Raw genomic sequence first — 15,157 nt, 5'->3', positions numbered from 1 at the left:
TGTATATCTATGACAGTGGATCTTACATTGGCATCGACACTTTGAAAATACTTCGGTAGAAGTCTTTAAGACTTTATTCACACTTGTATTGAGAAGTTCATCATTGACTATAAGGCTATTGACTTAAGCATGCTGATTTTGTGATAGAAACTAAACAAAATGATAACATCTGTATTGCAATAACTGTTTACTTACATTAATTACGAAAAGCTTCAGATATTTCATTTACATATGTATATATATATATTATAAAATTGTTCATTAAAACATTTTTGAAAGGTATTTTGAATAAAATGAATACAGGTTTTAGCAAATCACCCCCCCCCCCCAAATAAAACAACAACAAACAATAAAAAAACAAAACAAATCAATTAAAGAATACAAAGAAAGTTGGTCAAGTTAATGCAGAGTGTCTGTAAAGTCTAGACACGTAAGATAATTAGATATTCTCCATGGACATTAAATTCATCTGCTACCTTCGATATGACCATCCTTCAAGGCCAGACTTTAAGGACATGTTGTACAAATTATTGCATCACTTCCTGAATTTTGTGTGCAGATGTCAATAATTTCAATATATAGGTCAGGATAACTGTCATTTCAGATTTAAGCCATTGTTTGTGTACTCTCAAACCTCTGTTCCATCATTTTGATTGTAACAACAAAAGTTTTTGGCTTCATTCTGATTGGATGAATTAAGCCATGTGATTTTATAGGAGGGAAAGTGGAGTTCTGTCTGCCTCTTTGTCTCTTCACTTTCATCATCTGTCAACACTTCATCACTGTCATCTTCCATATTGCCATAAATCTCCTCATCTTTGATGTCATCTGTTTCTTCATCTGTACAAGCATCATCATCATCCTGCTTCATTCCAAAACAGAGATTTTTCTGGATGTCACAACTCATCAACTGTTGAGTGCTTTGATCCATGATGGCATTAGCCAGGTTTTCTTCTTTCCTCCCAAGCTTACTAACATAGCATTCAGTCTCAACAAACTTGCCAGTTTGGTCAAAAGTGTTTTCAATCTTGTTTACTTGAGCCTTAATGTCAGTGCGAAATTCATCACTATTTCTTTGCCCCATAGCTATAATGGGCTCGTAGGTTAAACCCTTTTGAGACAGTTGATCAATCTGGTTGAATATGACTTGGTCAGTTTGAATGTGGTCATCTTGGTCAGTTCCATTGACTTCAACCTGTATGTTAGATGCATGATTTTCATGAATCCAATTGCTGATATATCTTTTGTAGCCTATCCTAGGCAGACACTGAGATGTATTAGTCTCTGATTTATAACTAGATCTGTGGTTTCCAGGAACAAAACCATTGAATAAAGAAGTTTTGGCCTGTTTATTGATAGAAAGAAGTGCAATGTCTAAGGGATAAGTTATCTGGATCAATTTCATTTCACCATTGAAAATTTGCTGACAAGGTGAGGACAAGGTTTTACTGTTGGTTTCACTGCCGTCTGCTGACATTATGTCTTCTAGCAAGGGAGTTGTCTTATCTTGAACTTTTATTTTATTGAGAGCCCCATGACCTAAGGAGGCATTTGATTGGTCAGTACTATAGACATTAGCCAATGAGTGGCTGTGTGATTCAACTGCCAACAGATTCAAAGTTGAATTGGTATCTGATGACAAAGAGAAGTAATTCATGATTTCTTCATTCCCAGCCGCTAAACTTTGGCCAGAAGAAAACAAGGCATTAGATTTGAAAGATTTATCTTCTGTCATTAAAGTGTCTGATGCAGCTTCACATCTGTGACCAACATAAGAAGAGGGTTTACTGTAACTTGACCCCTGACCTTGGTCCACACACCGGCACAGTTCTGAAAATACTGTAAAATGTTTCTTTTAGATGTAGAGATAAATAATTGTAATTTGGGTAACTTATACTTAAATGGTTTGGTGGCTGAGTGGTAAAGCGTTTGGCTTCTGAACTAAGAGGTGATGAGTTTAAATTCTGATAAAGACTGGGACTTTGAACGTCAAAGATTTTTTTTAGAATGACCTGGAGTCCACCCAACTCCTAGGTACCTGACATTTGTTGGGGAAAGTAAAGGCAGTTGTGCTGGCCACATGACAGACACTCACATTAATAATCAGCCAGCCATAGATAAAAGATGATTTCACATTTTCTATCTCATGGACTTCAGTCAGCCAGCCATAGATAAAAGATGATTTCACATTATCTATCTCATGGACTTCAGTCAGCCACCCATAGATAAAAGATGATTTCACATTTTCTATCTCATGAACTTCAGTCAGCCAGCCATAGATAAAAGATGATTTCACATTTTCTATCTCATGGACTTCAGTCAGCCAGCCATAGATAAAAGATGATTTCACATTTTCTATCTCATGGACTTCAGTCAGCCACCCATAGATAAAAGATGATTTCACATTTTCTATCTCATGAACTTCAGTCAGCCAGCCATAGATAAAAGATGATTTCACATTTTCTATCTCATGGACTTCAGTCAGCCACCCATAGATAAAAGATGATTTCACATTTTCTATCTCATGAACTTCAGTCAGCCAGCCATAGATAAAAGATGATTTCACATTTTCTATCTCATGGACTTCAGTCAGCCACCCATAGATAAAAGATGATTTCACATTTTCTATCTCATGGACTTCAGTCAGCCACCCATAGATAAAAGATGATTTCACATTTTCTATCTCATGAACTTCAGTCAGCCAGCCATAGATAAAAGATGATTTCACATTTTCTATCTCATGGACTTCAGTCAGCCACCCATAGATAAAAGATGATTTCACATTTTCTATCTCATGGACTTCAGTCAGCCACCCATAGATAAAAGATGATTTCACATTTTCTATCTCATGGACTTCAAGGTTTCACAGTAAACTCAACTCAACAGTGTTTCACGATGCGGTATTTATTTCATGACTACTGTTATAATTCATAAAGTAAAATAACAATGCAGTATGTGTTATTTCTTTTGTTTCTATTTTTTAGGCGGGATAGGTATCTTCACTTAACAACAAAATCTATGTTAGGAAAGCAGTGGTCCTCACTACACTTTGTATGGCTCCAAGACCTGGGTGCTCTATCAAAGGCTCTTCGAATGCTTCCATCAAAGATGTCTTCACACGATAATGAGTATACACTGGCAAGACTACGTTACAAATAACTATGTTCTGCTGAAGCCCAAATAACCATTCGACAGCTGCACTGGGTGGGACACTTTTCCCACATGGGAGAGGACTGCATGCCAAATTCAATCTTCTTTGGCAGTAGAGGAGATTCTCCATAAAAGCTATAAAGATTAACTCAGGTGCCATTTCAACCTTAAGGTATCATACTGTAAAACTAAAAATAGGCAGTTCGGATATATGATGTTCTGGATGACTGATGTCTAGATAAACGACATTCTACTGAAATGTGAATTGTGAATCTTTTCTATGAACTACTATTTAAATAGTGGTAGTGCTACCTGCACAATTTTTGTATAAACAGCTTTCTAAAAATGTTACAAGTTAAATTTTGTTAAAAACAAATACATGGAAGTAAACTATTTTCTAGTATTCCCTAGAGATCAATTCTACTTTAACATTTTTAAAATTTAATTATTAAAAATTGCAAAAATGTATATTTAAAAATGATCTCCATTAGAAATAATACTAACTGAATGAACTATGAAGTCTTATGAATAGAATACATTCTTTCCACACAAACACAACTAGGTTGTTTTTTTTCTATTAAAAAAATCATCTACAGATGTACTAATTACAACAAACAATAGACTTCTTCAGAATGTGTTTTATTAGTCAGTAGCATAGCATTTTAGGAGTATTACAGTAGGAAATCATGAGCTTGGCATGTCACTATGATTCAAACATCATTTAGCTTCAAGATGGCCAACACCAGGAGGGGGGGAGGGGATAGGGCTGTGAGGCTAACACTTCACACTCAAAACTAAACAAGTAGGTCACTGCACACAAGTCTCAAGCAAAAATCATGGCTGCCTAAACAAAATGATAAAACAACTTAAACAGTCAACTTGCTACAGGCAATGGCATTTTTCAAGACATCTATAAAACAAGTTGTGTAGCCAAAGCATACTCTGATAATGTGTGGCTATTACAATTACTAACAATCTTAACATTATAGGCTAGGTAGAATCAGAGATTATATTCCAAGTCAAATGATGAGGTCCAGGAACTTGGTCTCTTACTGGACACTTACATTATTTTATGTAAGAGAATGAAACATGACAAATCTATTGGGAGTTTGAGTTTAGGCACATCGGCACAATTTAGGCCATGTCGTGCTCGTAATCCTTTAAGGATCACTCTCCCTTTAAATAACAAGGGCTAAATTCTATACAGTTAAATCATTAAAAACAAGGTCTATTGGATAACAGTTGTAACAAAAGTATACAGTTGTAACAATAGTACACAGTTGTAACAAAAGTACATTGGTTGTTTCTAGACTGATAGTTAATAGCTAGGAATATCCGTACTGCTAGAGCTAGAGATAATAGTGAAGGAACTAGTACATCCATCTTTAAGTTAGGTCTCTGGAAGGAAAGTCAATGCACTGCACAAAGTTAGTTGGCCAAATAAATACTCTGCTGAAACTGTCATTCAAAGTTTAGTTTTATTGCTAAACTTCTAAAGATTAAATTAGCTGTGACTAACAAGAAACGTCACAAACACTAGGAATAAACTAGCTCAGTCAATATTGAGTTTCATTTTTATCACAAGAATTTTTAAGTAAGAAATGAAATATTTATTTTGATATTAACAAAAATGAGGGAAAGATAAATAATGAGTACTAGATTCTACTTTTTCTTTTCAATGGCAGAAGTGAATTGAGCAAATCAGTTACAAAATTGACACATAATTACATTTTTGACAAATATTAAATTTGGAAATCAAATCATATCAGATAGTCTATTTTGTAATATATAAAAAAAAAATTCTTAATAAAACACAACAGAAACATTAGTCACATTATTTAGGTCACAGATGGAAACCAGTTTTTTCCAAGGGTCTGCCATAAATTCGTTAAAAATGTCAAAGCAGATATCAATAAAAAAAAACAAAAAAACTTTAAACTAAAAGCATGTTGTTTTTAAGAAATGCTATTTGATTTCAAACATAGGTGCAATCATACAATCAAAAAAATTTTTGAATTTCAGAGAACTATTTGAAGCCTGCGCAAAGATTTTATTTCAGCGACCTTGACCTACTTGGTGGACAAACAAAATTCTAATGAAGGAAGTGAACAGAGAGACAGGGGGGAGGAGGAGGGGGGGATATCTGATGTGCAGCGAGACTAATCGGCATAGAAGACCTGAACACTGACCTGCAACGTGTGGGCAGTTCAGACCAATAGCGTGTTGCCACATCACAGGTCTGTGTGACGTTGAAGATCAGTGTTTGAGGCCTTCTAAAACAAATGGCTTGGTTTACAGACACTCCAAACTTGTTAATGTTTGAGTCAAGCAATAAACAAAGCAGAGAATGAATTACTGGTAAGTAGAGAATGAGCTCATATGAAAATGAAAAAAGCAGAGAATGAACTCATATGAAAATGAACAAAGCAGAGAATGAACTCATATGAAAATGAACAAAGCAGAGAATGAACTCATATGAAAATGAACAAAGCAGAGAATGAACTCATATGAAAATGAACAAAGCAGAGAATGAAATGAAAATGAACAAAGCAGAGAACTAGCTCATGAAAATGAACAAAGCAGAGAATGAAATGAAAATGAACAAAGCAGAGAATGAGCTCATGAAAATGAACAAAGCAGAGAATGAAATGAAAATGAACAAAGCAGAGAATGAGCTCATGAAAATGAACAAAGCAGAGAATGAAATGAAAATGAACCAAGAAGAGAATGAGCTCATATGAGAATGAACAAAGCAGAGAATGAGCTCATGAAAATGAACAAAGCAGAGAATGAAATGAAAATGAACCAATCAGAGAATGAGCTCATGAAAATGAACAAAGCAGAGAATGAAATGAAAATGAACAAAGCAGAGAATGAGCTCATGAAAATGAACAAAGCAGAGAATGAAATGAAAATGAACCAAGCAGAGAATGAGCTCATATGAGAATGAACAAAGCAGAGAATGAGCTCATATGAGAATGAACAAAGCAGAGAATGAGCTCATATGAGAATGAACAAAGCAGAGAATGAGCTCATATGAGAATGAACAAATCAGAGAATGAAATGAAAATGAACAAAGCAGAGAATGAACTCATGAGAAAGACAGGAAGCCCACAAACAATTACAAATTTGTCATGGCACAGAGATATTATCGCAGAGATAATGTCACCTGTAGACAGGTTTGTGATCAACAGAATAATATACAAAAAGAATGAAGAAAAAAAGGTTTTGAAGCATTGGCATTATGTGTCTAGCACAGTTACCAGAGAAAAGTTACTGTAGCTATTGGTACCAGTACTCATTTTTGAATTCCAAGACAGAATAACAACATCAACTATGGACTAAGTAACTCTGAATTATTTAACATTTTGTTACATTAACTTTTGTTTCATATATAATAATGTCTTCTGAGTCGGAAGTTGGGGCCTGCAGATTTTGTCACAAAGAAAGGTTCAGGTGACTACCCAGACCTAGTTTAGACCTGTAGATTTTGTCACAAAGCAGACAAAGTTCAGCTGACCTCCTCAGACCCAGTTGGGACCTGCATAATTTGTCAAAGCAAAGTTCAGGGTCAAAATAAAAAAGCGATGATTTCTCCTTGTGTAGGTTCCTGCCAACTTTCAAGTGAACTAAAACTCTGGTTCTTGAAGTCACAAAGGGAGGGAAGAAAATAAATACAGGGGAAAGCAACAAATGAATCATCAAGACTTATGTTGGATGAAATGAGCCTGAGAGAGAAAATGCTTTTGAGTCCCACTGACTGCAATGTTACAATTCAATAGACACAAATATCACACACAAGAATTTTAAACTTGCACATATAAGCATATTGAACCATTCATAGCGTCTTAATTAACAAAGCTAATGTAACAGACTCAAAAGTTAGGACATTTATTTCCCTTTCAAATTTCATTCTGGTCAAAGTTTTAAACATTAAGAAATTGTATTTCATTGTGATATTATCATTTCTCTTTTTTTTTTTTTAAAAAAAAAGGAAATACTTAATAATGTTAAAAACAATTTTAATTTTAAAGTAAAAATATTTGTAAAAAGGTGATCAAAAATAACTTTGTGCGTAGAAACTAAAGAACTATCTGATAAAGATACGGGTACATTGAATAACCCCGAATTTTAGAAGAGAAAAAAAAAATTTGCCTAAACTAATTCCGTGGACTGACAAGTCAGATAAAACCTCTGAACCCAAGAAGAAATAATTAGATGTGTTAACACAGAAATGTCATGCCTAACCCAGAATATACCGAAGATATATTGGTGCAATAATGAATAATCACAAAATACGCTTGGCCCTTTCAACTATAAGATGTTTGATTACCAGTTTGTCTGATTTAACATGACATCACATATTACAAGCACTTGGCCCTCTCAACTGTAAGTTGTTTGATTACCAGATTGTCTGATGACATCACATATTACAGCAAGTCTTAATCAAGTACACATAGTTCAGTTTAACTTTTTCCCCCCTCTTTTTCTGAAGAGCTCCAACATGTACTTGCTGCCATGATTCTGTGCCACTACAGAGGTGAGTAAATAAAAACATAACGATCGTTTCAAACACTACACCTGTTTATTTCACACATACCATGTGATCAGACTTGACAAGATATAAAGGTAGCTCAGACTTGACAAGATCTAAAAGTAGCTCAGTTTCTACAAGTTGAAGAAAAAGTCACCATAGCCCACAAAGTGAATTGGAAGTCAGTAAAATGTGGTGTTTAAATAAACATGTAACTGTCCAAACATTTCAATGGTAGAATTAGGTTTCAACTTATATTATTATCCTAGACACAACACTGTGGCAGATTCAAGATTATTTTCTGAAATAGCTTAAAGCTAAATTCAACATCACAAAAAAAAAATCTTTTCACATATTTATGTAACAGGAAAAAAAAAAACAACCTTTGCAGACTTTTGCATCATTCCATGGGCCATCCATCCAATTAAAAACCTAGTGGTAAAGCTGAAGGATAAGCTGACATGTCAACAATTGGACACGAAAGATTTTTCTTTCTCCAATTCAGGATATCAATAATTTGTAAAAATGAATTGTTAGCACATTCATTCGTTATGAGTTAAGAATGAGTTGAAAATCTAAAAGAAAATATATACTGGCTTGCGAATGACAAGAAATGTGGCCACAAATAAAAGCATACAATGATAACATCCAAGACATAATTGCTGCTATCCATTTGATATTATAAAATGTACAAGTGTAGTCAGTTCCAGATCTATAGCTTTACATAGTCACTTTGTCATGTTTCCATCGGTAAGCAGTGAGCCAGAGTGAATAGGTGATGTAATGTAGAATAAATAACTTAGGAATAAATATTATGAGGTCTACAACCCTTGATCATTTGAGTCTAATCAATACATATGTCATTTAGACATAATTATGGTATTTGTCATCCAAATATTTTCACACCATTCACTCAAGTGTCATATGATCATAAAAATGGTTTCTATCAGGAATATTACAATGCAATAAATACTTTACATAGGTATAATAAATGTAGATAGCATTTATAGATAGCAACAAAATGAAGTTGTCACTTGACTATATAATATTACTCTTTGTATACATGAGATATGATTTAAAAATTTCAAGAATGAGTTACTGAGTTGTAGCAGTTACAATCCTGAACATTTTTACTGTTACATGTAAGAAATGTAGGTTTTGTATCAATCTCACAGATGATGTTTTCAACTCAGGGTTTCCTGAGACATCCAATATTTACAGGGGATGCTTTCAAAAGTTGTCACTTACAACAATGGCATACATCTAACCAGCACTCACACATATAATATACATCACTTTTTAATCACATTTTCACATATACCATTTATTTAAAAAAAATGTCCACATTTTATAGAAGCTTATTCAATATTTTGAATTAAACCCAACTGCAGTCTTAGAAAAAATTAATCAAGCCCACCAACACATGAAAAATCTGGTCAAAAATGTGAAATTAAATAATTTATATTAGGATTAACCATTTATATCCAAAAACAACAACAACAACAAAAAACATATTTTTCATTGACAACTTCAGCAGGCTTACAATGTTAAATATGCTTCCATCTCATTGGAAATAATGTTATTTTGGCCATGAAACAAAATAATTTGGCTGATAACAGTGTGACTTAACAGCCACACAAATAATTATGCTGCAGTGCCATTGACCAGGCTTGTTACTAAGCTGCTGGCCAGATACATGCACATTTAGTTCAACCTTGACACATGAAACCTGTGCTGGTTGAAATACATCCATATTTTTTTACAAAATACAAATTTACATCACAGACTATGTACACAATTTGTGTGTCAAGAGAGTTACTTCAGGAGGCTTCTTAAACTTTAGAATTTATTTACACAAGAACAGTTGAAATCTATTATCCTTAAAAGTCAATGTGATCACCATACACTTCAGTCACTCTTTAGTGTCCAGTCAAAAAATAAACACACACACACACACCAATTTCTCCTTCTAGTCAACAACTGTTCTTCTATTTACAATGTTCTTGTGCATATAATGAATTGAACATGGCTGTTACACTGAAGATGTATTTTGAATGTCCAGACATTCTTCTCCCCTTCCCATGTTTGTGGCACAATGTCCCCCCAAGAGATTCAAAGTCTTCTGAGGGTAAAATAAAAAGAAAGACCCAGTGTTTTAAAGTGGAACAAAACACACACAATGGAAATGTAATGGTATTGGCTTTAACAACTGCATCAACAGTAGAAACAAAGTGAAATCTCCATAACAGCAACTCACATTATAAGAGAGCTAGTCTGGTTGTAACTGTAGACTGATGATTATTAAATATCATGTGGTCTTCTGTTAGTCTTTATCAAAGAGAGTATGAAGTCAATCGCAAGCATTTTTATGTAGTATTCTCATGATTTGATGCACCAGTAGTCAGTATTTCAGAGAGTATTTACAAGTTTTTATTCTGGTTTCAATATCTATACATAAACATCTCCACAGGGTAGTAAACCAAAGAGCTTGTATTAGCCAGTGTTTCAAATATATATGTCAGTGATACCAGCTATTAACCTATGCCTCACCAGCTGAGTGATTCAGTACATAATTCCAAATCCTCACAAACTGATTGATTCACTACTTAAATCCACATCTTCACAGACTGAAGATTCACAGAAGAGTCCTATTTTTAACAAAAGAAATCAGTCACTGTATTGGATTGTCCTGCAGCTCAACTTACTTGTGACAATTACAGTTTAATCTCAGTTTTGTATGCAGTCTGAGTTTATAACTTCATTGTACTGTGTGTCCTTAGATGTCATCCATTCCCAAGTTTCTACTACACAAAATTCATCTCAGTGAGGCCATGAGGTCAAACGCTGCAATGTTTCAGGTCAAGACTTTTTTTTTTAAAAGCTCAGATCATCACAAAACCTTGTCTCCATGCTATGGCTAGCCAAAGTTAAATACTGTTCTGTCTAGTGTTTCAGTCACACTGAATTGATTTTGTTTTTTGATTCCTAAGCTAACTCCTAGTGGAATGAAGAGAAAATCACACCAAAGATATGAAACAAAATGTGCCAAGTTTCTGAATCAACACTAAGACATGGAAGTCCATTCCCAAATATATCTAAAAGCTGAAGTTTTGTTTATGTACAAATATGCTTGTGTGTGTGTATTCACTTGCCTATAAATATCAATGACACCAGATCCAGTGTCATTAGCAAAGCTCATTAAATTATATTCGTATATTCTTAAAATCATTTAAAACCTAGGATTTCAAAAGTTTGGCACATTCTATTTTAGATACATTCTGGGACTTAGAAAAGGCTGGCTTCTCACATTAGAAGATCTCTAAGTTAGCACCAATGCATTGCATCTATTCAGTTCAGAACTGTACACTGAAGTAAATCTTGTCACACCCGTAGATCCTGAACCACTTGAGCATCACAAAATCCTGTGCAGTCTGCGCCTTGTGTGAGACTCGTCGTCACATTTAATAACAAGAACACAAAGCAATCCACGCAGTTAGCACGGCAACACACACACACACTCAAACAGGTCGTGGCCAGGAGCTGTTAGAACATTTGCTCATCATCGCACTGGTCAGTCCAGTGACCAAACGCTGTGAAAGATGCAAAGTATTAGTTGGTCATTCAGTTAAAGAGCATTAGGATTCAAATGTTCAGGTAAAAAAAATATGAGAGTCACAAAGACAGCTGAGGAGATGGGGGAAAAAATATTAAGTCAAACTGTGTGTATCAGTCATGTATCAGTCATTGCAAATATTAAGTCAAACTGTGTGTATCAGTCATTAGCAAAATTATGTCAAATGTGTTAAACAGTCATTGGAGATATTAAGTCAAACTGTGCGAATCAGTCAGTTCAATACTGATTAAGTCAAATTATGTGAATCAGTCACTTGCAATATTGATCAAGTCAAATTATCTGAATCAGTCATTTTCAATACTGACTAATGGTTGTCTAACTTTTTTTTTTCATAACAAACCCCATTTTATTAAAGTGACCAGCCCCAAAAATTGCCCCAAATATTCCTGAACAGAGATGGGGAAATTTGTGAGTTAATTTAGAACTTTCCTTAACACTTGCTCTATCATAACGAATATTGTTTGAATATCAATGGATAATATAAAGTCAAGAGTCTGATGTCACAAGTACATGGGTAAATGTTAACAGTCAAAGAGACTGATGTTTACACGGGTAAATGTTAACAGTCTGATGTTACAAGTACATGGGTAAATGTAACAATCAAAAGTTTATTTAAATATTTCAATAGAGAGTTCTGTCACATAGAAGAGCCACCCGAGAACAGCTGAGGTAGGGGACAGAACTAAAAGGATGACAGACATGTGCAGTGATAGGAAAACAAGTGATGAGGAAATGCAGTCGTATGGCAGTGCAAGTGATTTGATGGATGCAGATAAACACATTCAGGACCTCTATAAAGAGTTTGTTCCCATATATTGAACCAGGATTAAAACAAATCAAATAACTTTTAGATAGAAAGCAGCTTCTTTAGCTCATAATTTAATTTTATTTCATCGTAAACAGGATAATTTAATCTTATTTTTGCTAATTTTACAAAAATAAGTAAAGGGATACAACTCTCAGAAGTCTGGAATGTGCTTCAAAACATGGAAATACTGTTTAACTATTATGGTGAAATAACGAATGTTTTCAAATATCTACAATTAGGTTAATAAAAAAGCACATCACACAAGAGTTGCCTACCTTCACATATGTCGCAGTAAGGACGCGAGTTCTTGGGATCACCGTGATATCTGGTAGGTTCTGGACTGCTGGACATGGCCTGCTTAGGACAGTCTTCTGTGTCGTGTAGGTCAAACACATCACAAATGTCACAGAAAAGACGAGGCGGTGCACGAGCTCTAGATGGAGTCCTAAAATAACATTTATTTGTCATTATAGTAATTTCAGAGGCAACCTAGCTTAAATCTTACTATTATTCTAACAAGAAACAGAGATAGATATTTTTTAAAGCAATTATGAAACAGATCTTTAAGAAGAGGTAGCTTTTAAAAAAGTGCATTGTAAATCAAACTGTATAGGCCAGTTGAATATTTACAGCATGTCAACTCACTCGACTGGTTCTGTAAATTCCCCGTTTGTGTGTATCCCTGAGTCCTCCATAACTGACAACCTGTGCTGCAAGTCTTGATTCTTCCGCTGGAGTTCCACAATGACAGAGTTCAAGAAGTCCACTTGCCCTTTGGCCAGGTCAGCATCTTCTTTTAACTGGGCATACATATCATCACCTGACAAAGACAATGGGCATTCTTAATGTCATCATCCAACAAAGACAGCATACAGTCACAGCATAGTCACAGCATACAGTCACAGCATACAGCCACAGCATACAGCCACAGCATACAGTCACAGCATACAGTCAACCAAAAATAATATACATTAGCGATGTAAAACAAATAACTTTTTAAATTTATGGATTGAGCCATTTTGTCATCATTCCAGTCTAAGTTTGTGTTTTTTCCCTAAGTTCTTTTTAACTTCTACATTAATTTAACCAGACAAAAATGTATTAAACTTCACATGACCAATAACTATTATAATGACAGCTAATATACAAACTGTTTTTTGTTTGAAATAGTAGACATTGAAATAGTTTTGATGCGCTGCAATTTAATATGAATTAACAAATTGTAATCTAGATAAAATAATCTTCTATAATACTAGCTAGTGAAAAAACAACAATATGGCATTATTTAAAACTGCACAAATGGAAAAAAAATATTTCCAAACATTAAACAAAAAAATTTACCTACTCCTCATAATAAAAGCTTTAAAACTATCACTTTTATATGACATCATCAAACTCTTTAACTTTTTAAAATGAAGTATTCATTTATAGGGTTTATTTGGTGGGCTGAGGCAAGTTCCTGAAGAATTATAGAACACTGCATAAAACTAAATTTTTTTTTTCCTTTTCGGTCTATACATTTCAATGATAGAAAGTGAAGGCATAGGCAACAAAGAACAACATAAGAAACAGTACCGTAACAAAGAAACAGCAACAACATGAGACATATGCAACAAAGAAACAGCAACGTAAGACATGTGCAACAAAAACAACAAACTAAGATATATGCAACGAAGAAACAACAACATAAAACAAATCCAACAAAGAAACAACAACAACAACATAAGACATATGCAACAAAGAAACAACAACATATGATATATACAACAAATAAACAACAACATATGATAAATGCAACAAAGAAACAACAACATAATATATAGGTAACAAAGAAACAACAACATAAGACATATGCAGCAAAGAAACAACAACATAAGACATATGCAACAAAGAAACAACAACATAAGACATATGCAACAAAGAAACAACAACATAAGACATATGCAACAAAGAAACAACAACAACATAAGACATGCAACAAAGAAATAGCAACAACATAAGACATTGGCAACAAAAAAAACAACAACAACATAGGACATATGCAACAAAGAAACAGCAACATAAGAATTACGCAATAAAGAAACAACAACAACAACAACATAAGACATGTACGAAAGAAATGTAACAAATAAATAAAAACAAAATAAAAACACAATGCGTAACCTTGTAAGTTAGCAGAAGTTGCTGCAAGTTTAGTCTGAGCCTCTGCAGCCTGCTTCTTGGTGGCGCTGAGGTCATTCTGTAGCTGAGTGATCTCCCCTTCCAATGTACCCACTCTCTGTTTGAGTTTAGCTTCTGTGGCATTCAGCGTCTTCACTTGCGCGTCCAGTTCACCTGCCTATATTCACAAAGCACAAACAAATAAATGTACATTAATTAATGACAAAGAAATGATCAGAATCTCTTGACATGGCACTTGTGAGAAGACACTGACAGAACAAAACTTCTAACTGGGAAATGAGATTTTAAAAATTCTCACGAATTTTCTATTTATTCAAGTCCTTGAATTTGTTAAAATTAAGTTAATGATGCAAAGAAGCAGCCTGTAAAAGATATTCTTTCAAAGATGCTGGCAATAGATAGGCTAAACACTTCGCGAGCTTGCATACAAGACAAGCTCTCATCTAGAGCCCCAAGGAGAGGAATGGCCAAGAAATAATGGCACTGAGATTTTAATGCTGATAAACAAGACGTGGGGACAGTTAGAGAGACTCACCCAGAGCCAGATGGAATCCCAGGCAGAGATGAAGAAGTTTAATATTTCATGTGTCAAGGCTAAGACAAGATACTTAGTGTGTCAAGGCTAAGACAAGATACTTAGTGTGTAAAGGCTAAGACAAGATACTTAGTTAGAAAGCTACAATCTCTCATCTACAAACATTTTGAACAGGTGGATCTTAAAGATTTGATAGGATCTAGTGAAATGGGAGGGGGGTGGTGAACGGTTATTGATCTGAGCTGGACAAGTCTCAATTTTCAAGAAAAATTCCTGGCTCAAAAGGTCATGACCCTTCACATTAACATAAAGTAG

At 34.4% G+C, this 15,157-nt stretch overlaps 1 protein-coding gene across 11 annotated transcripts in view; it reads right to left on the bottom strand.

Moving 5' to 3' along the window:
- Nucleotides 1-3,773: 3,773 nt before the first annotated feature.
- The window catches only part of LOC106077564 (CAP-Gly domain-containing linker protein 1-like), an 81,100-nt gene continuing 69,716 nt past the window's right edge, over nucleotides 3,774-15,157 (bottom strand). For all 11 annotated transcript variants that reach the window (XM_056006591.1, XM_056006595.1, XM_056006596.1 and 8 more), the window contains 4 exons: nucleotides 14,290-14,464; nucleotides 12,772-12,946; nucleotides 12,402-12,571; nucleotides 3,774-11,274 (listed from right to left, as the gene is read on the bottom strand). In XM_056006591.1, coding sequence (XP_055862566.1) covers nucleotides 11,228-11,274; nucleotides 12,402-12,571; nucleotides 12,772-12,946; nucleotides 14,290-14,464 — 567 coding nt within the window. In that variant the 3' untranslated portion in view covers nucleotides 3,774-11,227. The remainder of the gene's footprint in view (nucleotides 11,275-12,401; nucleotides 12,572-12,771; nucleotides 12,947-14,289; nucleotides 14,465-15,157) is intronic.

The sequence above is a fragment of the Biomphalaria glabrata genome, chromosome 12 (assembly GCF_947242115.1).
Source record: "Biomphalaria glabrata chromosome 12, xgBioGlab47.1, whole genome shotgun sequence".
In the NCBI taxonomy this organism is placed as follows: Eukaryota; Metazoa; Mollusca; class Gastropoda; family Planorbidae; genus Biomphalaria; species Biomphalaria glabrata.
This window is presented reverse-complemented; position numbering and strand designations above follow the sequence as displayed.